A 27,155-nucleotide genomic window follows, 5' to 3' on the forward strand; every position below is an offset into this window, starting at 1 on the left:
GGGTTTACTGGAAATCTTTGAATGCATCATAGTTCATGGTTTGGGCATGCGCACTAGTGCGGTGACGCCAAACGGCAGGGATAGGCGAGAGTTCCAGAGGACTCAGCGTAGTGCTGCTTCAGTTTAGTGATTGTCTTCACTGATACAAGTACTTTTTTTAACTGGTAAGGTATTTACAAAACGCCTAGTAGTACGTTTTAGTGCTCAGTGTCTACTTAAAGTCGTGTTCATTGTATGTGTCAATGTATTATCCAAGCTACCGGATAGCAACCGGCTAACTGAATGCTAGTGTCTCTGAATTAGTACGAAAAGAAATGTATGGTTACATTTTTTTTCTAAAAAAAAAAAAAAAAGTTATTTTAGTGTTATCAAGATGTCTCCGAAGTGAGAAAAACGGTAGTTGAAGTTGTTAAGACTAAAGCAGCATTTTCAAATAACGTTAGCCTTGAATGGGCACTGCATGGCGAGGACTGTCCTTACATCACCCACGGTGGTCAGTGGTGGACGATATTTTAACTTAAATATTTTCTGATTAAGGTAATGCAATGTGGCAACTGAAAAGAGACATCAACACTTATTTTGTGACGTGCTTATTATTCGAATAGCTGACTGATTCTGGTTTGATGATAGTAAACGAGTTCGGCTTTAAAAATGTCGCTCAGAAACAGAGTTCATACAGTCCCTACAATACTGACCTAAATCTTATAGTCTGTCTATAATAACTTTGAAAATGAGCATTTAGATTTTCTTTGGGGAAATTTCCGAGATAATTGCCTGATGCATGTGACCCAAAAAGCAACAGTTAGCCTAGTTCCAAACGGCGTTTCACAGCCGCTGCTGCCTTGCACGTTTTGAAGTCTAGTTAAGTTAGGAGACAGGTATGCTTCAGCTGTAAATAATTAATAGTGCTTAAGCCAAACCCTCAGCTGCTGTCACTTCTCTGCATTTCAGGATGGTGTGGCTTTTATTCCCTTGGTGCCTTGCATTTCCCTTCACCTTCCCTAAAGTCATTGTATTAGAGGCTTGTCATCTTCTTGCTAGTGCTGTGTTGATTAAATTGTTGTATATTTTTGGCAGGTGGAACATCAGAAATGGCCCGTGGGCACCAAAAGTTCCAGTCCCAGCAGAAAAACGCCAAAAAGCAGGCAGAGATCAAGAAGAGTAAAGGCCATGACCAGAAGGCTGCAGCTAAGGCTGCTTTAGTATACACATGCACCGTGTGTCGGGTATGGGCTAAAGCTGACATTAGCAGCATTAGCTAACATTTAACCATGTAGTTAGGATGGAACTCACTACACAGGAGGCTGGCAAATCACTGCAGTGGATTTGATCATATTGTTTGCAATGTGATTAAGTCAATACCTATACCATATCTCATTTCACACTTCACTGTAACACTGAAGTTGGAAGTTATACCTCCCAGCCAGCTACCTTAAATAACTTCACCATGTTATGTGATTACTAGGTATGATCTCATTTCAGTAAAGTCTAGGTCAGTAAGCTTTCCTAGACTGAGTTAGAATTGCTTGGCATTTCTTATATTTTGTAAACAATCAAATATAAAACATTAAGAGTAGAACAGAAGTGAGTCACAAGCTGAAAGCAGATCACAACCGAGATTGGATTCATCCCAGTGCTGTTTTACCTGGACAGCATGGATTTGTGCAGGTTTATAATTGACAGCTTATTGATAAAGTATGCCAAGCTAACAGGTCATAGTAATCTTACAGCCCCCCCACCCCCCTTCAAGTTTCAACTACATCTCTACGATTGTTAGAAAGGTGTGATGGAAAGTGGTTAAAATCCCTTTCTAATACCCTCATACACCTTTTGCTTCTCTTTTCACACCTGTGCCAAGGACGGTCAGCTTTTCTTGTCACTGCCGTCATCTGACACACAGGTGGTGGCATGCAATGCTGCTCGGTTGGCACAGCACTGCCCAATGTTTAGCATAAATGACATCAGCTTCTGCTCTTCCTGGAAGAATGAAGTGACAAATGCAGGCAATTTGTTTTTGATTTTACCTGCATTCAGTGGGACAAACAGATTTTCTGTCTCTGAGACCATTTCACAGTCATGTTCTCTTCAGTGCTTGTCCAGAATCGGACTGCTTTTGAAATTTGTCAGAACTCCAGGCGATTTTCCTCTTCACCAGTCTGTGTTTGCTCCTGGATTGACTGACCAGGTTGAAGTCAAACATGAGCTGTCATGCTACATCCTGTTTACATGTTTTAACTGGAAAACTCACCAGGCAACGTGACTTTCTGTATTACCTGTAAATAAGTTTCTGTGTTTCCTCTAGCCATTTATCACTTATCCAAGCGATTACAGAGCGGCAGCAGCTCAAAGCCTTAACAATGACTAAACAAGCTGGTGTTTGTAATGTAATCTAATATCCAACCAGTCGAGATCATATTGTGAAACACCTTTTGTCTCATATTATGGTTTTGCTGATATATCTGAGTAAACTGATGTCATTCTCATTGATGTCGTCTTTTTTTTTTTTTTTTTTTTCCTTTACCAGACACAAATGCCCGACCCGAAGACCTTTAAGCAGCACTTTGAAAGCAAACATCCAAAGTCTCCAATGCCCCCAGAGTTGGTTGGTGTGGAGGCGTAATGGATTAACCTCTTTCTGTAAGGCAGTTGGAACCAACTCAGGACAGGCTTCTACATTTTGAGGTGTTTCAGATAATCTTCAGTACAGCTTCAGTTATTGCTCATGATGATTAACTGATGTATGGGTGTGCTTATGTAGGGATTTTACACAATCAATTGGACTGAAGACAGCTACCCTCTCTTGGCATAAATGTATGTGTTCCACTTTTGATTGTATGCAATATTTGCAAAATCTGATCATTTCAAAATGTTATGCTCACAAGACTAGCTTGTCCATGGGCTCCACCACCATCTCAGGTCTCCCACTGTTTCACAGCAAGCTTTGAATACAAGATGAATTGGCACTGGCTCAAATGAACAAAGATGATGATGATAATTGGAAGTTATCTGCCAAATCCAGTGTAATGTGAAATCCATTATGGGTTTTGACTGAGATGGATTTGTGATGCAGAAGGGTTGATGTCAAAATAATAGTTATCCAGAATGTGACTAGAGTTCATTAATGTCCTTGCAAAGTCACATTCATAACCACTAATGCTGTGTTCTTTCTATTAGATTCAGATTTACTTCTAATCTGCACTGATTATATATATCTATATATATATATAAACACATATATTTTTTGGCTTGGTACCATTATTTTTTAATGAGTCTATTGTTGTTGAAGTGAAAAATGTGTCAAATGCACTGTCCTGCACAGTTGCTGAAATTGTGCATTGCATTTACCCCTCAGATTATCATGAAACAAATTTTGTTTGTGTCAAATAAGTTTTTGTCATGTGCAAAATTTGTAAAAGCTCTGCAGACAGGGCACTACACGTCTGATCACTGCAAAGCTTTCCATGTTCCTACTCTGCTGCTGCAGTAAACATCTGGATATTTACCTTTGATCCTATTATAAGAGGTATGTCGACTGAAAATAGGTTTGCACTGGGTGTTGTAAATGACAACACTAATGAACTCCTGTCCCCAGAGTTGGTCATTGTAGTAATACATGTGACATAATTGTGCACAGCTATTGTATGTATTCTGCAGTGTAACTTGTCTCACTGTCATCTCTATGGTGTATGTGAAAACAATCCCAAGTGCAGTCTCGTGCTCTTTGGTTTGTTTCAGCTCTGAACCTGCAAAGTCTAAACTAAATTACACCGTACATCATCTTACTTTACCTTATTTTATATAAGTTGATCATAGCAGGCAAAGACAGTTTTAATTCATTGGAAGGAACTATTTTCAATACATTTGGACCTGTTGGTCATTAACCACTGACATTGTAACACTGCTAAAGTCTGGACTGACAACCAGCCATGTTTTTACTTTTTGTAATAATCATATCTTTGTCCACAAAATGTAATGTATAGCCTTTGAATAAAGTTATTTTATATTAATATTACCAAGTTGTGTTTTTAACTTTGAAAGTTGCTAAATTCTGCCTTAGGTTCCCCTACAGTAGGTGGAAACTTAATGGAAGCTCAGCTTCTTTTTTTCTGCCGCTCCTCTTAGGGGTCACCACAGCATCTGCTCCATCTCATCTTGTTCCTTCCATCATTTTCTGTTACTCCAACCATCTGCATGACCTACTGTGGGCTTCCTCTTAACCGACAGCTCCAAATTCAGTATTGTTTGTCCGGTATCTCCACCGTCTGTCTTCTGTACATGTCCAAGCCATCTGACCTTGAGATGTCCTTCATATTTTTTTCCAATCTGGTCAATCACTTGGCCTCCTGCCTTTCTGTAAGTGCCACTGTCTCAAAATCATACATCATAGCAGGTCTCCCTATCATCTTGTAAACATTCCCTTTAACATTTCACCTCTGACACTCACCCCACCCTCCCTACACTCTCTTCTTCATCTCTTTTGTGTCGCTTTTGCTTCAAAATGTTCATCTCATGTATTTATATTTACCCATCGTCAGTACCTCTACTCCTTGGAACTTCACTTTTCTGTCTGTATCCCTCGTATTCGCTCTAGAAGAATGCTCCGCCGAGTAGGTGGAAGAAAACAGCTTGTCCACCTGCTCTCTATGCTCGCTACAGATCACAAAGTCATGTGTAAACGTCATAGTCCACAGAGACTCCAATCTGACCTTGCAAACAAGAATGAGCTCACCACTATCTCACTGCCCTCATACCTGTCCTGCACCACCCCTTACATACTTTGCCAGCACGTTTCTTCCCCATTTTTCAGGCATCGTCTGTAGTAAACAATCTGGTTAAAAAGTCCAATGATCTTTCTTCTAGACATCTCCAACCCTCCACAGGTGTGTCATCTGGATCAGCTGCCTTTCCACTCTTCATCCTTTTCTTAGCTGTTATTCCTTCCTCGTTATTATGGGCAATCAACATGATTGGACAGTTTCTACAATTTTAATCCTGCCGACTATTTGGTGTGTTTGATATATTTCTTTGGTATATTTCTTCGTCTGCCTCCGCTCTTCCATCTGTTTCAGGTAACACCAACAAATTTAATCTGCGCAATTGGTTTCATTAGCTTCTTGGCTCATACCCCATTATGAGTCAAAGATCTTCTGCTCAGCTGCACTGTTGATGGTAAAATCTCTATATTTATGAACCAGAAATGTAGCACAAGCATAATGAGTTCCTTGCTTAATGGGAATGTTACATAAATTGGTACACAGGTGGGCTTTTTTGTTTGTTTGTTTTTTTTGTATTCATACTACTGCACACATCCTGTTGGTAATTAGGGTGGAAAATGTCAGCAGAATATTAGAGCTATAAAATTGAAAAGGCTATTATAGTTCACACTCTTTGCTTCCTCTAAGAGTGGTTATTTATTGATTTACTGTAGTGTAACATCTACAGAGTGAATTGTTTCAGGCAACCTCTGGCTCTGTATACACCGATGAGGAAGCCTGGAGCTTATCTTGTGACTGGTGCACAGTAAATAGTGGGGTCAGAGTGGTGTTCTGCTGGACCAACAGGTTTTGTGAAGAAGGCCTTAAAACAGCTTTTCTCATTGTCTCTTCCCTGACTACAACCACGAAAGACCATATACAAGATGTGAGACTGCAAAAGACTTGATTTTATGTTGGGGTTATTTCATAGTATGATATAAATTTTTTACACAATGATATCACAATTGCTCATGCATAGGTTAGCACATTTTGATTGAAGAAAATATAGCCATTCCTACATGTGTAGAAATGCCATTAAAGTGATATAAGTTAGAGTTTGTTAAATATAATTTCAAAGTTACAGGCGTATAAAACTCCACGTGAAACTGTACTCTACTACAGGTGTATGTGACTTCACCTCCAGATTTATATTACACATTGTCCAATCTACATACTTAAATGTTAGTCTGTATTTTTCACTTTAAACGGATTATTTTCATTTAATTTGTCTTTAATGATCATTTGAGTTTTTTTTGCCATTATTTATAATTTATTCATTGATAAATTATCCTGCAAATAACAAACTCTTGATACATCACTCACCAAGGACCACGTCAGCATTATGAAATCTAAATACCCTGCAGGATTTTTAGGAGTACCTACCTTTAATAAGACATGTAGATCCAAGATCAAAATTTAGTTGTTTTTTTTTTTTTAATCCCTTTATTAATTGTCTAGTTTAGTTCTGTTTTTATTGCTTAATTACACCAATCAGACTCTATTGTAGCACTTTAAGGTTTCAATCAGAGATGTTACATAAGCTGAGTGACCCTGTGACAACTGACTTTTTGCAGTGTACCCATTCATCTTGTGCATGTGTGTGCATGTGCATTCAAGTTCTGTGGATAAGGTTGATGGACTGAATGAGAACTCACCCAACCGGTTACATGTAAGCAATCACTCAGCTTAATCTTATTTTTTTTCCCTTTCTGCGAAATGACTCTGGTTTGGTGCTACGCCCTTCCTGGACCACAAACTGACAAGTGTGAAGATCTTTTTTCTTCTTTGCATTTATGCCTATGATTTTCTACACCCAGTACTATGTGCTCTGCTCTTAAATAGGTTACAAGCTTGAAATCTTGGCCCAAGGGGAAAACATGTGACAGGGCAAAAATAGCTTTACTCTCTCCCCTTGGAAACCAACCAGAATGCAGAAATAGTAGTTTCTGTTAAGCAAGATATACTGTAACCGTGTCCTGTGTTCTAGTTTGTGATGCCCTCAGCATCCTTAGCAAATAATCTTATTGAAAATATTTTATTTTGTGGAAATATCACAGAGGCATTTGAGTGAGGGACATGGTTCTTCTAACAAAAATTGATCTGTACATATATATATGTGTATATAGCTACTTGAGTGTCATTCAGTGACTGACATTTCCTCTTAGTGTTTGGTGTCTGCAGTCTCTACTCTTATACAAAATGATGATATACAGTAAGACAAAGATCTGTATGTTGGATATATCACTGATGTTAACTGTCTTATTAAGAGGAATTCTCCGCTTGCTGGAGGCAGTAAAATAAGCTTAATCACAAGTGCCTGTATCATAGCGGTAAAATAATGAACTGCAAAATCTTCAAAGGGTGCTTTTGTCGACTACATTATATGCACTCATTTGCCTCACAAAGACTGGAGAAGTAATGGTGAACTACAACTTCCATGTTACTTTGCTTTGGTTGTCATGGTAACGTTTGACGTCAGCCCTCCTTTTCTCCGGCAGTGCCTTGGACTGATGTGATTGGAAGGAAACCCCGTGGACTGCATTCAGTCGGGCGGCTGAGAGAATCAGCTGTGGCTTGGTAACACTGACATCTGCCAATACTCAGGTATGAAATGACTTGCAGCTTTTTAAAGTGCATTTTGAAACTCGTATGTATCATCTTAAGGTCTTCTGACTTTTCATTAATCAGACTAGCTATAGAGATTCATTGTCTCCAGTTGGTAGCAGGGTTGCGTCTTCCGGCGACGCTCATCAATCTAAAGAACAATGGCATGGCTAGCTTAGCTAACGTTACATTGTGGGATATGGCTAATGTCTGGTTTCAAAAGGAAATGGCAGACGGAGAAGGCGTGTCTGTCGAATAATTGAAGCTCTGAAATTTTGGCACTCATACAAACGGCACATTTTGTTTAAAACGAGGGTATTTAGCGATTTATTAATTAAGCGGTATGATGCTTGTCATCTTAAATTGAAAGTTTTTACAATTAGGTGCCTAGTGTTGAAAGGAAAAACGAGGTTAATTGAAATGTATTTTCTTGTGTGCCACCAGGCGAGCAGCTAGCTTAGTTCAACTGCGATACACACCTTTTTAAAGGCGTCGCGCCTACTCAGCTGTCTCCTGTTTTTCCTTGTATTCTTGTAGTTAACATTGTGTGTAGATATTTTATTTGAAATTGTGAGCATGACGGGCTACCTATGAAGTAGTCACGTTTATGCAAGACTTTTGCTTGGCGTTACTCTTTCAGGAAATAGACGGGGCCATACTTGAAACGAGTCACGCGGGCCTGAATGTAGCGGTTGTTTTTTTCATTCACTGAATTGCGTTTCTACGGTGAGATTGTGTGTTTGAGTTTGCGAGAAGCGCTTTTGGGTCAGTATCGACTACAATAGTGACTTTAATGCCAGTATAATGTGTCCAAGCACGCTTTACTTTGCGCACTTTAGCTTCCGCTTTTTGGGCAAGCCACAGGTACAGGGAAGGGTGTGGTGTGTGTACCGGAGGAACAGAGAGGCGCATCAGAGGCGAGCCAGCAATACAGGATTGAGTTCTTATTTTTGTCCGTACGGTGTCCACTAAATTCTCTTGGCATTATATTATTCTTATCATCCCTTCTGCACATCTATTTGCTGATTAAAGTCGATGCATATTAACATGGTGCATTCTGCTCCTAGGCGAGGGGTACACTGACGGGCAAAGATCGACTTCCTTGTTCACACACTTGTGCTCTTACGGTTATAAGAAGTTGTTTACTTACGGATAACATGACGGTTACAATAACTTTTAAAATTTCCTAGCTTATTTGGCCAAAGATTGGAACTGAAAAAAGAAATGCATTATTTTCTGTATGTTAGGATGGATCTGAACACAACACACTACACTACATGTACTGGAATGGAAAAAAGGGATTGATTTTTGTGTAAACCCACTGGCTGTTTTTGATAGGTCAATCGGATGTAAGCTATTGACATAGTAATGACAATTCCTATGTGTTGATGTGTGCATAGTCTACATAGTGCTTTAGGCTGTAAACTCTAGCTGGTATTCCACAGTTCTTCTGTTACAAGTCTACAGGATCTCACATTGCCCTGTAACTTGCAGGGCTAATACTGTACAAGATGCTTAGGTGGCTACTTGTAGTGTTGCTGTGCAGGCTTTGTTGGCATATTAATTAAATAGATCTACAGCTTTGTTTACTGGTCTTATTTAAGCACAGATATCCCTTAAACAGAAATATCTGTTTTTTTCAGTCGGTCACAGTCTTTCTTTATGACTATAAATAAATCCTTCAAATGACAGGAAAAACTTCCACGGTATGCATCATTGTTGTTCCTTGTAAAGGTACTGAAAGACGGGGGGAAAACTCAATTAAACGTGTTAGGTGATGTGTGCAGTTTTGTTTTTTTTAGGACCCACATTCATTATTGTATTTCCACTTTGACGCATTAAATGACCCTGAAATGAAAAATTGTATCTGCTGGTGGAACAGAAGAGTTGTCATACTACTTTTTAACTTAACTGATTTCAACCTTTTCTATGTTCCCCATTCTCCAGTGAACAGTCATGTCTGAGGCACCTCAGAAGGAACTGGTGCAAAAGGCCAAGCTGGCCGAGCAGGCTGAGCGTTATGATGACATGGCTGCTCTGATGAAGTCTGTGACAGAGGAAGGCCTGGAGCTGTCAAACGAGGAGCGCAACCTGTTGTCAGTGGCATACAAGAATGTGGTGGGTGCCCGTCGGTCCTCGTGGCGCGTGGTCTCCAGCATTGAGCAGAAGACCGAGGGCTCTGAAAAGAAGGTAGCCTTAGCCAAGGACTACCGGGAGAAGATTGAGACTGAGCTGAAAGAAATCTGCCATGATGTCCTGGTGAGATTCATTTATTATTAATTCATTATTTTTTCTTTTAGATTGGGGGGGTTAAGAGACATGGCTGAGATTGTTTGGACATTTGCAGTGGAGGGATGGTGGATGGTGTGGTACTAGGAAATGGGCTATTGAAGCTGAAGCTAGTAGTGATGAGCAGAAAGGCCTCACAACAGACTAATGGATGGAGGAGATGCAGAGGGTCAAGAGAACCTTTGAAATGATAAACTCAAAGTCATGAAAATTTGTTACACATATACTTTTAATATGTTGCTGAAATCTTTAAAGTTGTTGAGGCTGTGGTGATTTTCCACAGAAATATTCCACCAAAGGCACAGGAAAAATAATGGGAATTTGCTTAAAGATTAGCATGAACTGTGTTCCCCAGGTTGGGGGGGGGGGGGGGTGTAATAGAAATAATTCAGTCTAACAGTACACCATCCTTGCTGTGACCTCAATGCTAGAACATAATTGAGTTATTGTTAAAGATCATCTCGGCAATAGTGGTTTGCATTTGACCTTACTGATGTATGTAATGAGTCTATCAGCATCTTCTCATTTGAATATCCTAACATACTTTACTTGTCCTCTTGGCAAAGTCAGCTTTGCTGTATTTTTACTTTTGTACCATTGTGGAAAGGGTGTTTATCTTGATGCCCAAAAATATGATTACAGAAGTATTCTGTAAATATTACAAAGATTGTAATGGAAAGAGCGCGTATCTTTAAGACTAGTACTTATACAGCACACTTCTCTCCATTTTTTTAATTGATTAATGAAAGCACTTTCTATTACAAACTTCACCAAATCACTTACACATTTACACACATACAAGTACATTTTTATACACTAAAGCGCCTTCTAGCATTAACACTCCAATGGATGCATAAGGGAAAACTTGGGGTTCAGGGTCTTACCCAAGGATACTTTGATATGCAGAACAGAGGAGCCAGTGATCAAGCCACTGATCATTTCAATTGGTGGAAGACCCACTCTACCTCCTGAGCCACAGCCACATCTTAATAAAAATAGTGTACATGTACATACGTGTACATACCTTAATAAAAACAAGCAGGTGAGATGTTAGAACGCTTTTATTTTTATTTTAGTGGACACTCAATACAATAGACAGCTACTTGGGGTTTGTTAAACCTGAGTAGCGAAAAGACCGCGAGGGGGTTGAAAACGATGTGCCGGGAGTCCGCTGTTCTTGCCGGCTGTAATAATCCTCGACCTCGCTGTCTGCTATGGAGCTGGCGGGTCACAGACGTCTCCGAAAACGTCGGAGCGCGTTTGGAAATATATGATATCTTGATAAATCGAGCATATATTTGAAGTTTACACAGCTACATTCTTGCTTGAAAAGAACTTAATAGTTTATTTTGTGACCCAGAAAGAGTAATATTTAAAAGTTTTTAGCCCCGCTTGTCCGCCATTGCCGCGTTTGAGTTTTGGACGAAATGCATTCTGGGATATTTAGCTGTACCAAGTCCACACAAGTCACCACCGATGCATGCTCGATAAAACGGGCGGAGCGAGAACACATCCGGGACTTTTTCGCGTTCTCGGCTTGATGCGTACTTCGAATTGGAACAGTACTTGGTCTCCGACTGATGACGTATCACAAGTACACGAGAAGGCAAGTACGCATATTGAGAAAGGCCCTTTATCTTTAGTTACCAGGGACAACTTGAGTCTCTACTTTGGACTGTCCAGTTGAAGTAAACTCGAGATTCCAAGTTTAGCATGCTGGGAATTAGGGATGTTCCTGGCGACTAATTTCTTTGTCAACTAAATGAGGCAAAAAAAAAAATCAAGTAACTGGCTATTTAAAAACAAAAACACTCAGATTTCAGGTTAAATTTAAGAACCGTTCAACTACAAAAAAAACTCCAAGCAAAGGCTTTTTTAAAACGTTAGTCACATTCTTCAGTAATGAGTCATGCTGCCCAACTGTGAGGCACCTTGCAATCATGCACTCATGTACCCTGGGGGCTCCTTTGGGTAGGACAGCACCTGTCCACCTCAGCTAGCTCCTTTCGATGTGGAGGAGGAATGGCTCTCTTCTGAGCCCCTCCCGAGTGACTGAACTCCTCATCCTATAAAGAAGGGAAAGCACATCCACCTCTCAAATAACGCTCAGTTATGCTGCTTGTCTCTCTGATCTTTTTTTTTTTTTTTTTTTTGTCTTTAAAAGAACTAACAGTAATGGTGTTAACAAAAAAATCAGGCCAAGATAAATGTTTTTTTTGGCGTTTCTTACCAACTACGCTTGATCTGGTGACAGATGTTTGCATAACATTAGGACACGCTATTCACCGGCAGTGGTTAGAAAGTAAAATGTAAGACAATTAGATTAAACATCTATTACATCTGGTACCAGCTAGTGACAATAGTAACTAGAAAGTGCATTTTCTGAAGAAACTGCAGTGTGAATGCTGAAATCTGAATGTATCCACTGAAATGAATTAATTGCTGAATGTTAAGTTAAAAATGTTGAATGAGCTGGAAAATACAGAATTTTTAACCTGAAAACAAAAGTGCAAAACTTTCGAAAGCTGATGTTCAGACAGAAGAAGTTGGAAAATAGCTGAACATGTTTAAAATGTAAATTAGAAAAAGATGAGTAATAACAAAATAAAATTTAGAGTCCGAAAACATCTGAATGAATATTAAAAGTTCATATTCTTTGAATCACTGAATGACTAAAATGTGATCCCTCCACTTGGCTCCACACAGTTTAAAAAGTTTACAACTCTGAGCTTTGAAAGACACGCTGTTGGAAAGAGAACAACAATGGCTACATTTTGAGGGTAAAATGATGGCTGTAGAGCAAACACTGTGGACACAGCAGCAGTTGAAAGAGAAGTGTTTAAGATGAATCTTGGCAGAGTGAGAGACAGAGCTAGTTAAGCAGGCAGGTGTGAGCCTGGTTGCTATAGTGACTGCACCCAATGGCTCCATACACACGCACACAGACATGCGCCTCACTTCTGCTGCTTAAAATAAACAGAAAAGTCAGCCCGAAACAAATCCTTCCCAAATGAAAAGTACAAGTCGTATTGACAAAATTCTGACCCTGAAAGAGTTGGAGGGAAGAGGCTGTGCATTGGTGACATTTATGAAAGAACCATAACACCTATTACAATAATAAACACATTGGATGAAAGAGGGCAGCGATGGCTACGTTTTGAGTGTAAAATCATATCTGTAGAGCAAACGCTGTGGACACAGCAGCAGTTTTAAGAAAAGATTTTAAGATAAATTTCCCCCCTCCTCCCACTCTACCAGGAGTCTAAAAAACATACGGAATAGATAATAAAATTTTAAAATAATAATAAAGATTAGAAGAACAATACTGTGAATGCATTCACAGTAGCATGAATGCTTGAAAAACGCTAATGATTAGTTGACTAATTGTGCATGTCCCTACTGGGAATATAAATGCACACATGGTTATCTGTTTGGAGGGTTACAAAGCCCTCATCTTTCTTTTGGCTTGATCAGCTTGCTGCATCTACATTCTGTTACCAGATGAAGTATTTGTATTTTTGAAAAAGATGCATTTGTTAACTCCACTAATAGTTTACTTTTTCTACTGATCTTAGCCACTTGTTTTTGTGTTAACTATTTTTATAATTTTTGCAAACATATTAAGTACTCTATCCATCTGTCGGAGCTCTGCTTCTGTTCATCCCTTTCCCTGCGCATTATCTGCCCGGTGACTCATTGAGCCCTAATCCTATAATGACAGAGGCTGAGCTACAAATGTTCTGGCTCACTGCTCTCCACTTCCGCCAAAAAGCCTTATGGGGACTGAAAGAGAGAGCCAAATGGGCACATAAGGGGTGTGGGACAAGTGCACCAGCAGTGCGTACTTTAAGTGGACTAGTTTGTGTGAGCTTTCATCTGGCCCAGTCTAAAGACATGTTTATTCCTGTTCTTAGTAGCAGGACAAAAAAAGCTGTTGTCACAGACAGTGCAAACATTACTGAGGATGCAAAATATTTCACTTAATTTCTTCTTTTAAGGTTGGTTTTAAGCAATGTAATGTTAGTACTTGTTACATAATATAATTGTAGCAGTGAGTGCTCCTGCCTCATGGTGCCTGCACAAACACGTGTGCACACACCCTGATGCTCACTCTCACTGGCATGAATAAGATGAGGAACCACGTGTTAACTGGAAGGAATCTCCATGCAGACATAGTTTGTGCATTACTGTCATGTTTAGAAATATTAAGTTATTCCATATTTTAGTAATAACTCTGTTCTTAACTTGGGGATAGAACTTAAGATAAAAATGTAATGAAAGCAGAGTTGCTGCTACGTTGTTATTGGGTTTGTTTGTTTGTTTTATTTACTCCCCATCATGCCATGGTTGTAGTTTTGATTTTAGCCTTGCCAGTGGCCCAGACCTACATTGACATCCCAGAGGGCTTCTCTGTTCAGTCACATCAGTGTAACAGCACTCATAAAATGCTTTTAGACCATTTTTGTAATGTATTTCCATCTTGCAACATTTATTTTTCCTAAGGAACAAAACTCAGCTCATCATGTTTTTGGAGGTCATATTTAAGACCTGTGAAAACATACAAATCAAGATGTTATTTTAATGGAGGTTTAACATTTGGTCACCAATGCTACAAGGAACAATTCTGCTTTGCCATCTGTAATCTCTTTATTGCACAGCTCTTGTGAGAAGTGCAAATGGCCAGATGGAAACTACATTAAAATTAAAGTATTCATTCATCGTTGTATACAGGCGCTTTGAGTACTCCGGGAGAGTAGAAAAGTGCTATATAAGAATCAGTCCATTTACCGTTAATGTTTGATATCGTTTCATTGCTCTTTAATATAGCACATTACCAAGGCACACTCCCACTAAAGAAAGGTATTCTGTTCCCTGCCTGCTAGTATTCATGTTACCCTCAGAACTAGGGTACCAAGTGGTGCATCCTTGTGTGGTGAAGAGCCGAGCTGGGTTCTGAGTGACCTACTTCTAAGCAAAAGCTCATCAGGAGTTCAGCAGCCTGGCTTTCTCCTCTTCCTTCACCCCTGTTGCTTTTCATCCACGCCCTCTTTTTTTCCTCTGCCACAAATTTCCCATCTCAACCATCTTTACTCCACACTTGTCCATTCAGCCTGTCCACGTTTTTGTTTTTAATTGGACTAGGCAGAAATACCTTTAGCTTCTCCTGTAGGCTCAGGAAACAAGTGATGAGTAGAAATTGAATATTAACAGCACGTGATGTAAGAATACCGTTTTTTGTCAATGCATTATGCATACATTTACAATAAAGGTCACAGATGACTGCTGCCGTTTTGGCTTCAATGTTGTAAAACGTGCTTGCATATAGGGCTGTGCAATATGACCAAAATGTCATATCCCGGTATAAGATGTCTATCGTCCTGACAACGATATAAATGACAAAAATGTAACATTTTCTGTAAATTCTGTGAATCTCGGGCAGCTCGACTTGCGTGAAGTGTTTTCAGCTGGGCGTTGTGTACCTGGAGTCGAGTGTTTCAACCGTTGCGTGAAACTATACATTTTTAGACATAAGTTGTAATGGCCGCAATTTTCTTTGAGTATTTATTACACGGCGTGCTGCGGGGAAAAGCCTGTTCTAACATTTGAGTCTAAGGTTTATTTTTTGGCACCTGATGGCTCTTTCTTTGCTTCTCATCTGTAAACACTGCATACTGTTTCACGTGATTCAATTTATTTTGAAAAGTCTCAACAGGATCTTGAGCTTTATTGTGAAAGGTTTGTGGAAAATAAACAAGCGGACGGCGGCGCCACGTGATGGTTTTACCGTCGTTGTTGCTAACGACAACGCATAAAAACCGTTGCTTGTCCGTCCGTATTGTGGTTATATTAAACATAAGAGAAAGAGAGAACTTTAAGAAATTAATATAGCCACTACAGTGACCATCAAAACGATGAAAAAATATTGCCGTAAACAGATTATTTTGCGACACCACGAAACAAACGATAGCGGAAAATGAAACAATAGACGTTTTATATCGTCGTCCGATATATATCGTTATATCGAACAGCCCTACTTACATATATTAGAGAACATGTTTTATATGCACTTTGAATCACCTTGTTGTTGAATTGTGCTATATAAATAAACTTGCCTTGCCTATTATATTAAATATCTTAGTCCATTGTTTTCTAAAACTTTGCTGTCTGTTTTTGTTTTCAAACAGGGTCTCTTGGACAAGTATCTTATTCCAAACGCTACAGCAGCAGAGAGTAAAGTCTTTTACTTGAAAATGAAAGGCGATTACTATCGCTACCTAGCGGAGGTGGCTACAGGAGACACCAAGAAAGGTAAGCTCCATTTCAGTATGGTGATGGTTTAGATCTTTGGTTGACTGAGATAAACTGAAATATACATATTAGATAAGATATCAGTTAACTTGTGAAAGTATCGGAGTGTACTGAATGACTGTGCTCTTTTCTTTATACTATTCTTTTGTAATTATATTTAAACCTTTTTCTCTTAACACCACAGGGACTGCACTTTATTTTGTTGACTTGTTACAATGACAATAGAGATTCTAATTCTGAAGTGTCAAAATGTCCTCCTTGAGTAAGAGGTAGGATGAATGTACTAAGGGCTAAAAGATCTTTGGTAGTTGCTGTCAGTTTTTAGAAAACTTTGAAAAAGATTACATTGAAGTAGGGCTGGGCGATATGACCCAAAATTCATATCTCGATATTTTTTAGCTGGATGGCGATATAAGATATATATCTCGATTTTTTTTTTTAAGCCATAAGTTAAGAACAAAAAGAGAGTTCTTAGTCACACTGTGTCCCAGATGTCACACGGGCACTTTTATTTACATACAGCGTAGATGTACATGAAGAAATTACTCAAAAATAAATTATCAGCATTTATTAAATAATCATGGTCCATAAATAAAAGAAAACAATGTTGTTTTTGTGCATAACAAAAAGCTCACAATTGTGCAGTCAAAATGTAAACTAATAGACGCTGAGCATAATAACAAAGAGACAGATTTCACAGCTGCACCACGTCTCTAAACAGGTGCCATTTGTGGTCCTTATACACACACAGTATGTATCACTCCGCGAGGCTCCTCCTCTGTAGCCGTAATCCTCCGACATCAAGCGGTGCAGCTCCGTAGCTTAGCAAAGTCATATTAAAACATTTTTTGACAGATTGCTGAGCGCTGTGTACCACATAAAATCGGTTCGCGGTCAGTAAGCACAACCAGAATTCATACATAAGGCGCACTGTCGAGTTTTGAGAAAATGAAAGGATTTTAGGCCGTGCAGCCCCTCCAGGCTGCATGTCGTTAGCGCGGTTAGCTCGCTAACACCTTGACGCCGTCCAGCCCCACGCACGGGGCCATCCGCGGTAACTCGCTAACGGAGATTTTCCGCTTTCATCTTGTCATTGCCTGCAGGTGAAGCTATGGGGGAGGCGAGGCCGAGTAACGTTGCGTAGAGACAAAAGTGGACGAAAGAGAGGCAAACCTGCGGCTCCACAAGTATAATTATAACGTAACATAGGCTATATCGATATAAACGATATTGCCACATCTTATATCTCGTATGAAAATATATCGATATTTTTAAAAAACTCGATATATCGCCCAGCCCTACATTGAAGCATAGGTTCTTTTATTTTTTTTTTTTTTTTTACATACGATACCTTTTATTTGGTCTACATTGACCAGCTTGGATTACTTGAATATTTTTCTTGGGATCAAATCATTATGGTCCTTTCAGGGATTTCCTACTTTTTTTTTTTTTTTTGACCCAGATGGTTGGGGGAAAGAAAGCATGCCAGTGTCTACAAATGAGACCGATGCATTCCCTCTTTGATGGTCTCTTTAAAGTTACTAAACTCTACTAATACTGGGAACATGGCTGAAAATTGTATTTTATACTTTTATACAGTCTAGTTTTATATTAAGTTCTGTTCTTTTTAAAATGCATAATGGAAGTCTGTGCAGGTCCCCATGGGTTAGACCAGTCAGATGTGTGTGTGAACAGGACAGGACATCTGTGGTAAATAGTTTGAAAACGCAGCTCCACTGCCCTTTCCTTTCTCTTTCAGGCATCATTTCAAATTCACAGGAAGCCTACCAAGCCGCCTTTGATATCAGCAAAAGTGAAATGCAGCCCACACACCCAATCCGTCTTGGTCTTGCCCTTAACTTCTCCGTTTTCTACTATGAGATCCTCAACATACCTGAAGAAGCCTGCAAGCTCGCCAAGCAGGTAAACTCATTACTCCACATAGCTTCTGTTTACATTTCTGAAGATTTTAAAGTGCTAACTGTAATGTTATTTCTCTGCTATCAATCTTTGAGGACTCAAGTGTAAATTTGCTGTTAAATACAAATGACAGCTAAAACCTGTGTACACAAACACAACAGCTTGTTTTAGGCTATCGAAATCTCACCGAACTGTGTTTTTGAACCCTGTAGGCCTTTGACGACGCCATTGCAGAGCTTGACACCCTGAGTGAAGACTCATACAAAGACAGCACACTAATCATGCAGCTATTGAGAGATAACTTGACGGTAGGTTACATTTCTTAAATCTTACTACTGAAATGACATTTTTCTTCACAAAATGATTTACCTGACTCAGACTAAAACTTTGTGGTCAGCTCTGGTAGTCCCAAATAAGTTATTTAACATAGGTCTGTATTTTAACATTCCTTTAAGATTAGATGTTAATGATTTTTGCTGTCCTTGCATGTTTGCCTCTCCTCTGCCGGGTCATTAATTCCTTTCTTCCCACTTACTGCTCCTTCTCTTTCCACAGCTGTGGACCTCGGACAACCAGGTTGAAGGCGAGGATTCAGAGCCAAGAGATTGAGCCAGACCCCCGTAGTCATCCCTGTTGTCCTGCCATTGTCCTGGCTCATCTTCATCATGATCATCAACACTGAGACCACCTAATTTTGATCATTGTCATCCAACTCTTTCCATCTTTTTTTCTATCTAAGGTCTCTCAGTACTCATCTCATTCCCATCGGTTTACTATTCCTTCTTTTTGTAGTAACTGTGGGGAAAGGGGAGGGGAATTCAAGTGGTGTGGTGGGAGGGTAAAAGTGTTTGGGTTTAGATGTTTTTGGGTGTTGCATTATTAAGGTGCTGGGTGAAAGGGCAGTTTCTTAAACTCATGAAACATGCAGCAGGTTAAGTTTGTAGAAGTAAGAAAATATTTAAGCTGTATGTGCTGTACTACTCATTAACGGTGCTGTTTTTGACCATCCTTTGATGACACATTTGTGCTTGACAAAAACAGGAGCTGCCTCCTTATATTTGAGGTGACAACAACTGAGTTTGTACATGGCAAGGGGAATAACAGCAGAGGTAAAGACAGTGAAGATGTGATTGGGAGAAGGAAGCCAAGATTTAGTTGGAAGACAAGGTTACATTCTACATACTGTTGCTCAACTTTCTACTCTTACTATCTTTTTTGTTTGTTTTTAGTAGACTGCTCTTGTATTTTTATGCATCAGTTATGAGGTATAGAAAACTTTGAAGAACAAAAGAGCACGAGCACACAAGCTTGTATTGTTTTTGTTTTGTATTGGCACGGCAGTTTAAAAAAAAAAAAAGAAAAAAGGAAAAAAAAGAAAAAGATCCATCTGCGTATCTAATTAATGCTTTTTCAAATTAAGACATTTTGTTTTGTTTTTTCCTTTTTCTCAGTACTTGCCTGAACTGCATGGTGGTAAGAAGTAGTTTTTGGAGGAGTAAAGAAGGTTGTTGTTGGGCTGGTTAGCTTTGTCTGTCTTTGGAATTTTCTTACAGGACACCCAAGCATAACTGTAATTTTTGGGGGAAATGTGTAATTTCATGTAAGTGGAATAAAAAAAATAATTAAGTTTAATGTGTCCATTTCATTGCTACATTGGTGGGATTTGTGTTACAAGTTACCACTATACCCACCTTTTTTTCCACGCAGCAATATAAACGACATGCAGAATCTAATATAATGGATTAGTTACAAATACCGGTAAATAACTACTCTACAACACAGACCACATCTGGAAATTGGAGATGGAGAAATTCAAACACTAAAACGCCTTATACACATCTGAAAGCTATTTGATGGGATTTAGAAGTACACGTGTTGTTTAGCTGAAAATACTTGAAAATCTAGAAAAAGGAAAAACGAAAAATTTGTGCTGCTCGGCTCCTTGGGTGTGTCTGCTGCTTCACTACCTTAGCTGTGAGCGCCCAGAGCACAGCCATGTCAGAGAAATGCTGAGTTGCTGCCGCATCTTTCAGAACCAACCCTCCAGTGAACACGAGTGCAATAAATGACACGGGAGTGTTCCTGCAGACGTTTCCCTCAGCTTATCTTCCTTGTAGTGTGACAAAGGTTACATGTTCACTGCATGTGAAGGATAACGCTTTATATTTTAGATAATGTCTTTAGTTTTCCAGGACTTCGTCCCAGTAATCAGAAAAGGCAATGGCTGACCGAAACGTGATGGAAGTAGCGTTGTTTAGGACACCAGGTAGTCTCTGCCCCAAGCGTCCGTGGTCTGTGCTTTGCCACCACAAGTGTGCCCTTGTTGTTCCTTTTCCCCTCGCTTTTATAGGCGAATAATCACAAGAAATTCGTGAATACACGCCAATTAGAATACAATGTTGAAGACATAACTGAACATATAAGCCTCGTAAGGTGTAGAAAACAGTAAATCTTAAACGTTTATGAGACAGATTATGCGTCAGATTTTTAATTGTAAATTAAACATAGAGTTCAAATATCGCGAGATGTGTGACGTCAAGCATTGGTAGCAAACGCGCCGTGGTTTCGAGTGGAACAGGGAAACAACCTCCGCCGACCTTTCTTTCAATCCTGTAATCCGTCTGCGTAGGGTGTGCTCTGGGGCTAGTCTCGGCACACATTTTATTATGAAACAAACCAAAAGCTAGAGAGCACACGCAGACATATTTTTATAAGAAAAACAAAAATCGGTGAAGCAGGATTTGATTTGCCAACTCAAGCAACGCGAAGAAGACGCTGCCAACGGATAAGAAAGAAAGACGGAACGAGAAGAACGTTAGCAAGCTAAGCTGTTAGCCTCATTGTTGAAAGCGTGGGCGATTAACTTTAGCCAGGTATATTGTTAACTACTTGTTTTTTACGTTGAAGTCAGTTGTCCTTTCAGGCATACGTGTTAATTATAACATTTGTTTTGCAAGCTACCGAAATTTGAGTGCTGTAAGTGATTGCGAAAATTGAAATTTCAATTTGGGCCAGTCACATCGGTTAGGCCACGCTCCGACATTTTGCTAATCACGCTAACTAGCCCACGTTGTTAACGGTTAAGCGATAACTGCCTGCATTGGTGTAGAGACGGATATAAATAATCTCTCAAATCTTAAAAGGCTAATTTTGGTTGACGATTGTCCTCAAAATATCGAACTTGCAGTTGAGACGTAGCCTGAGAACACGCTTCGCCAGCCATGAATCCCAGCGCGCCTAGCTACCCGATGGCCTCCCTGTATGTGGGAGACCTGCACCCAGACGTTACCGAAGCCATGCTATACGAGAAATTCAGCCCGGCTGGACCCATCCTCTCCATTAGAGTATGCAGAGACATGATCACCCGTCGCTCCCTAGGCTATGCCTATGTGAACTTCCAACAGCCAGCTGACGGTAAGTTTACCGCGATCTATGTAGAGCATGTAAGGAAATGTGGTACTGACAGACTCCATTTTGAACATGTACCGTGCTACCTCGTTTTATCTTTAATTTTAAACATGTGCTTTATTAAATTATCAACATGCCATACTACTAGAATAATTAAATCACGAAGAAAATGGAAGTAAGTGCAACATATTTGTTTATTTGTTTTAGCCGAAAGAGCTTTGGACACCATGAACTTTGATGTAATAAAAGGCAGGCCTCTCCGTATCATGTGGTCTCAGCGTGACCCCTCACTGAGGAAGAGTGGGGTGGGAAACATCTTCATCAAGAATCTGGACAAATCCATCGATAACAAGGCCTTGTATGATACATTCTCTGCATTTGGAAACATCCTGTCCTGCAAGGTATCATCCTGTGGTGCCATTTCTTCTGGCTGTGTTTTGTATATGAAATCAACTAATTAGCATGACTAATGATTGGACCGTTTAAAGCCTGTAGAGTTTCAATTGTGTGGAATGCACGTTGTTTGTGAATGGTTTTGACCTCCTAAAATCTTCCTTCTCCAAGGTGGTTTGTGATGAAAATGGCTCAAAGGGTTACGGCTTTGTGCACTTTGAGACCCATGAAGCTGCTGAACGGGCCATTGAGAAAATGAACGGCATGTTGCTCAATGACAGAAAAGTGTAAGTGTGCCTACTGTTGTACAAGTCTGTGTTTGAAGGAGTGTGATCAAAGTTTGTGTGTGACTGCATCTTGTTCTCCTGTTTTGCCTAATGTACTTTGTTGTTATAGAGCTTAGTTTTAAATCGTGAGGGAACTGAGCTGATAGGATTTATTACATTTTGGTTTGAAGCAGTGAAGTTCACATATCGCAGTAGCTCTAGAGTTATCACTCCTTATTACATAAGCTGTATGTTGTTTTCCCAAAATGCTCTCTTCAATGTCTGACGCTCATTTTACCAACATAGGAGGACTTTCACCCCATTGTATTTGATTTAAACTTTATCAGAATATATTTTGATGAAGTTAGAAAATAAATTTTGTATGTCATGTTATTAACAGATTTGTTGGACGATTCAAATCGCGTAAAGAGAGGGAAGCTGAGCTTGGAGCACGAGCCAGAGAGTTCACTAACGTTTATATCAAGAACTTTGGCGAGGACATGGATGATGAGAAGCTGAAGGAGTTGTTTAGCAAATATGGTAAGATGGCAAGATTTCAGAGACACACTTTTAATAATCACAAATGCTGTTGGTATGATTTGCTGTGTTATGTGTTGATTAGCTCTTGTGTTTTGTAGGGCCTGCCCTCAGCATCCGGGTTATGACTGATGAAAGTGGCAAATCCAAGGGATTTGGCTTTGTCAGCTTCGAGAGGCATGAAGATGCCCAGAAGGTTAACAGCTTTGTTCTTTCTTGGGCGGCGGGGGACTTTTGGTATCTCCAGAGGCTTTGAAAAAGGCACTTGCTGTAGTTTATTCTTTGAATCCACACCTAATCATGACTTTTGTTTTGTTGTAGGCTGTAGATGAAATGAACGGTAAAGAACTGAATGGCAGGCAAGTCTATGTGGGCCGTGCACAGAAGAAAGGGGAGCGGCAGAATGAGCTCAAACGCAAATTTGAGCAGATGAAACAGGATCGCATGACCAGATATCAGGTTTGTTGGCCCATTTCTTGGTTAGAGCACTTTCATGCACCACATTGTGTCACAAGAACAATTTAAGGAAAGCTATCTTGCGTCTGATTGGTGCAATATTTAATTTCATTGCTGTGATGTTGGAGCATAACCTGAAGGACAGTAGCAGGAATGCTGAACTACCGTCCAACAGTTTCATTGTGATTTTCCATGTACCAGGGTGTCAATCTGTATGTGAAGAACCTGGATGATGGCCTTGATGACGAGCGTCTGCGCAAAGAATTCTCCCCATTTGGCACCATAACAAGTGCTAAGGTAAAAGCTTTGAGGGGTTTATTTGTGATCGTGAAATTAACAAGGCAATAATTAGACAAAATGCTAACCTATTTTTTTGTTTCCCTAGGTGATGATGGAGGGTGGACGGAGCAAAGGCTTTGGCTTTGTGTGCTTCTCTTCTCCAGAAGAGGCCACTAAAGCTGTAACAGAGATGAATGGGCGTATTGTGGCTACAAAGCCACTGTATGTGGCCCTTGCCCAGCGGAAAGAGGAGCGTCAGGCTCATCTAACCAACCAGTACATGCAAAGGATGGCCACTGTTCGAGCTGTGCCCAACCCTGTCCTTAACCCATACCAGCCTGCTCCACCTTCAGGATATTTCATGGCGGCTATCCCTCAGGTGAGTCAACAACACCCTATTTAGTACTTTTCCATGACATAAAACTCTGTTTTGGTCAACTGTACCAGTGTGCTGTGTTTTTTGGAGTAGCAGTAACTAATGACATGGCTTGATTCTTCTCAGGCTCAGAACCGTGCTGCATACTACTCTGCCAACCAGCTGGCCCAGCTGCGCCCCAGCCCCCGTTGGGCTACTCAAGGAGTGCGTCCTCAGCGTAAGTGATTACATGTAGATTATACGTATGCAGCCTTTACTTAAAAAGAGCTAAAGTCTAATGACTGTTTGCTTCCCCCCCATCCCCCCTTTCCTTCTTTTAGACTTCCAGAACATGCCCAATGCTATGCGCCCAACAGCACCCAGGCCTCAGGCCTTAAACACCATCCGTGCAACTGCCACCACCAACACCCAGGTCCCACGCATGATGGCTTCTCAGCGTATGCGTAAGTATTTTATCTTTGACTTGACAGGAATCAGATGCATTTAGTCTCCTCACGAGCCGATGATGAGTTGATGCAGTTTTGATCAGGCTCCTCTTGCTGTTGTCATTGCAGCCACACAGGCGCTCAACCAGCGCCCTGCCAATGCTTCAGCCGCCGCAGCCCCAGTGCGTGCCATGCCCCAGTACAAATATGCTGCTGGTGTGCGCAACCCTCAGCAGCACATGGCCTCCCAGCCACAGGTCACCATGCAGCAGGTAAGATATCAGTGGATGTAATTCATAAATATAATTGCTGCAAATTTTCTAAATGTACACCTTCAGGATATTCAACATTAAATGCAGTTGTACTGATTAATTTTTTTTATAATTATTAATTTTATTTCCCCTCTCCCCAAGTGGGGTTCAGACTTTAGAACCTGGCACAGTTATGTGCTGCTTAATAAGCAAAAAGTAATACAAGTATTCATGACTAATATGGGTCATTGTAATTCACGGTCTGCTTCAAGTGGTAAAAGTGTGGTTGTGTAGTCATTAACCCCCCCCCCTCCTCCTTCAGCCGGCAGTCCATGTCCAAGGACAGGAGCCTCTAACTGCCTCCATGCTGGCTGCAGCCCCACCTCAGGAACAGAAGCAGATGCTGGGTAAATAATTAGTTCAGATTATAAGGAAATAAGTGTAAATGCTCATGGCACGTTATACTCGGTATTTAATTGTTGACTTCGTCCTCCCCTTTAGGTGAGCGTCTGTTCCCTCTGATCCAGAACATGCACCCCAGCCTGGCTGGCAAGATCACTGGTATGCTGCTGGAGATTGACAACTCAGAGCTGCTTCACATGCTTGAGTCACCTGAGTCGTTGCGCTCAAAGGTTAGTGAAACAAGTAATTTCTAATAAATGTGGTATTTCGTAAAGGATTAAATTGCTACAGATGGCCTATGCACCTCATAACTGATGTTTAATGGGAAGTGCAACATATAAATTGGTTTCATAAATGTAATGCTTTTGCAGGTGGATGAGGCTGTTGCTGTGCTCCAGGCCCACCAGGCCAAGGAGGCTGCTCAGAAGTCCTCCACCCCTGCTGGTGTTCCCAGCGTCTAAGGTGTGTTCTCAGGAGAGACATTTTAGGTTCATTCATAAATTGTTGGTGTGCAAATCATATTAAAGAGAAGAAGCAAATGTGTATTTGAGCCCTGTATTTTTCTCTCTTGCAGATCGAGCATTTTGAAACCTGCTTCACCGATGGAAAAAGAAAAAAAAACTTAAACATTGAAAAACCTAAAACTCTGAAAACATCGCAAAATGATAAATTATTTCTTAAAAAAAAAAAAAAAAAGAAAACGATTGACTCTGCCAGGTCTAGGGATGGTTTGACTAGACCTTGATCATAAACAAAAATTTGTTGAAAAAAAAAATAGCAAAATAGAGAAAATTGAGATAATTAAATTTGAATGCATTCCTCTGTTTTATGTCATTTTACTGTGTCAGTGCTCAGAATATCCACCCACTTTAGGAAGGTGGCAGCTGGGCATCTTGAAAGGTGATTTGTATCGTAAACTACTGGCTGTAATAAACTCAATAAATAATTTGGGCTCTCTGTTTAGTAAATTACTGCAGTTGTCAACAGCTACAGGTCATACATAATTATTTGCTGTCAAGAGTTGATTTAATGTATTGGTTCTATTTTAAAGCACAGCCAGCTTTCCTCCACCAGGTGTCGCTCTCAGGCAGCAGTTTCCAGATTACACACTTTTCTGTGAACTATGTCATCATACATTTGATCTCATGCTTGTTTCGCTAAAAAAAAGGGCCTGCTGGACTACATGCAGAAAAATTGACTATTAAATAAAAGGACAAACAGTGTGTTGAATTGATTAGTATCCAGACTGATTGGATCCTGTTTTGTTCCATAGAAACTTTTTCCTGGAATAAAAAAATGTTTCACTTTTAAGATTCTGATAATACTGATTTAAAAAAATAAAATATGAAATTAACATTGAAGGTTGATAGTGGGGCAGGCTTGAGGAAGTGTCTCATCAGCTCTTAACAATTGAGTTGGATAAGAGTTTAAAGCAAACAGTTGTACTCTTGTTTTGTAATGTGTGGAAGCCAATTGCTGTGTATTTTGTTGCCCTTGAAAGGTCAGCTTAATGAAGCATCAGCAAATGGAAAAACGCTGTAAAAACACAAAACAAGTGTGTTTGGGGGGACGTCAATGTGACTGAACCAAAACGGGAAGCATTGCACTGAAGCGGAGAACACTTGTGAAAGAGGAAAAAGTGCACAGCAATGTGTGCTGTAATCGCATGATTTATATTATACTCTAGTACATGTTTGCTATTAGCTGTTCACTTTTGGCTTGTCACTTTTGTTTTTTCTATTTGGTGGTGTTTCCTTTAAATGCAGTGCATTTGACCTTTCAGGGACACTATAGGTATTCTGATGAGTGCTGAACCCCTGAGTGGGTATGTGTGCTGTCATCTGTTTATTGTATCCTGTCTTGAAGTTTCTACAGTTCTTCTTACCTCACAATCTGTGTTCATGTTCCTACACTACAAATTAGTGAACTGTTAAAATTATTAATAGTAGTATCCCATCTTCCCATCTTCTGTCTTACTCATTGACACTTTCCAACCACAGCAGAGGGTTTTTGTATGATTTCGTATATACGAAGATGAGGCAGCAGTAAGAAAAGAGTTCCTGTTTCTTCGAATGTCTACAAAACATTTTATCAATCCAATGTTCCATTTTTGTGCACTTTTGGATGTAGTTGTGAGTCAAATGCTTATTTTTCCTAAAATTTTGGAACAGTGCTTTAATCTCACCTCCTCACACATTCCTTTTTACCTAGAATCTGTGTTTTTATCAGGACCATGGTGATTACTGCCTGATTGCTCTAGTGGACTAAAATATCTTTTATACATAACCCCAGCTTCTGGCTTTATAGATGCTCTAGGTTCTTTCTGCATCTCCCCTCACACTTGCCTGATTTAGTCCTTGCTTTAAGCTGTGGGACATATTTCAAAACCCAATCCAGTACATGGGTGACCCAAAACAATGTTCCACTGGGATTTCATAGGATTATCCAGCTTTGCTGCTTATGGTGTGTGTTCATATCAGTTTATG

The 27,155-nt window shown here is 40.0% G+C and overlaps 3 protein-coding genes across 3 annotated transcripts; all 3 read left to right on the forward strand.

Moving 5' to 3' along the window:
- Positions 1-66: 66 nt before the first annotated feature.
- Positions 67-4,012, forward strand: LOC113031428 (zinc finger protein 706-like). The gene is made up of 3 exons (XM_026183495.1): positions 67-164; positions 1,078-1,226; positions 2,525-4,012. Exons 2-3 carry the CDS (start codon positions 1,092-1,094, stop codon positions 2,618-2,620), a joined length of 231 nt encoding a protein of 76 aa, XP_026039280.1. The 5' UTR covers positions 67-164; positions 1,078-1,091; the 3' UTR covers positions 2,621-4,012.
- A 3,248-nt stretch (positions 4,013-7,260) lies between these two features.
- Positions 7,261-19,508, forward strand: LOC113031427 (14-3-3 protein zeta/delta-like). The gene is made up of 6 exons (XM_026183494.1): positions 7,261-7,358; positions 9,306-9,617; positions 15,833-15,956; positions 17,716-17,879; positions 18,089-18,184; positions 18,432-19,508. Exons 2-6 carry the CDS (start codon positions 9,315-9,317, stop codon positions 18,483-18,485), a joined length of 741 nt encoding a protein of 246 aa, XP_026039279.1. The 5' UTR covers positions 7,261-7,358; positions 9,306-9,314; the 3' UTR covers positions 18,486-19,508.
- Positions 19,509-20,427: 919 nt separating this feature from the next.
- LOC113031426 (polyadenylate-binding protein 1) lies at positions 20,428-25,280 on the forward strand. The gene is made up of 16 exons (XM_026183493.1): positions 20,428-20,749; positions 21,064-21,290; positions 21,492-21,685; positions 21,849-21,964; positions 22,344-22,483; positions 22,582-22,676; positions 22,802-22,939; positions 23,138-23,233; positions 23,322-23,594; positions 23,718-23,808; positions 23,912-24,034; positions 24,146-24,288; positions 24,590-24,674; positions 24,769-24,899; positions 25,041-25,131; positions 25,244-25,280. Exons 2-15 carry the CDS (start codon positions 21,098-21,100, stop codon positions 25,128-25,130), a joined length of 1,908 nt encoding a protein of 635 aa, XP_026039278.1. The 5' UTR covers positions 20,428-20,749; positions 21,064-21,097; the 3' UTR covers position 25,131; positions 25,244-25,280.
- Positions 25,281-27,155: the final 1,875 nt, after the last annotated feature.

Source organism: Astatotilapia calliptera, chromosome 11 (assembly GCF_900246225.1).
Source record: "Astatotilapia calliptera chromosome 11, fAstCal1.2, whole genome shotgun sequence".
NCBI lineage: Eukaryota > Metazoa > Chordata > Actinopteri > Cichliformes > Cichlidae > Astatotilapia > Astatotilapia calliptera.

Bases quoted from the DNA above. Each gene is read 5' to 3' on its own strand.
- LOC113031428 (XM_026183495.1), top strand. From the start codon at position 1,092: ATGGCCCGTGGGCACCAAAAGTTCCAGTCCCAGCAGAAAAACGCCAAA. The intron at 1,227-2,524 runs GTATGGGCTAAA...TTCCTTTACCAG, and splicing joins ACACATGCACCGTGTGTCGG to ACACAAATGCCCGACCCGAA.
- LOC113031427 (XM_026183494.1), top strand. From the start codon at position 9,315: ATGTCTGAGGCACCTCAGAAGGAACTGGTGCAAAAGGCCAAGCTGGCC. The intron at 9,618-15,832 runs GTGAGATTCATT...GTTTTCAAACAG, and splicing joins AAATCTGCCATGATGTCCTG to GGTCTCTTGGACAAGTATCT. The intron at 18,185-18,431 runs GTAGGTTACATT...CTCTTTCCACAG, and splicing joins TATTGAGAGATAACTTGACG to CTGTGGACCTCGGACAACCA.
- LOC113031426 (XM_026183493.1), top strand. From the start codon at position 21,098: ATGAATCCCAGCGCGCCTAGCTACCCGATGGCCTCCCTGTATGTGGGA. The intron at 22,484-22,581 runs GTAAGATGGCAA...TGTGTTTTGTAG, and splicing joins GGAGTTGTTTAGCAAATATG to GGCCTGCCCTCAGCATCCGG. The intron at 24,289-24,589 runs GTAAGATATCAG...CTCCTCCTTCAG, and splicing joins CACAGGTCACCATGCAGCAG to CCGGCAGTCCATGTCCAAGG.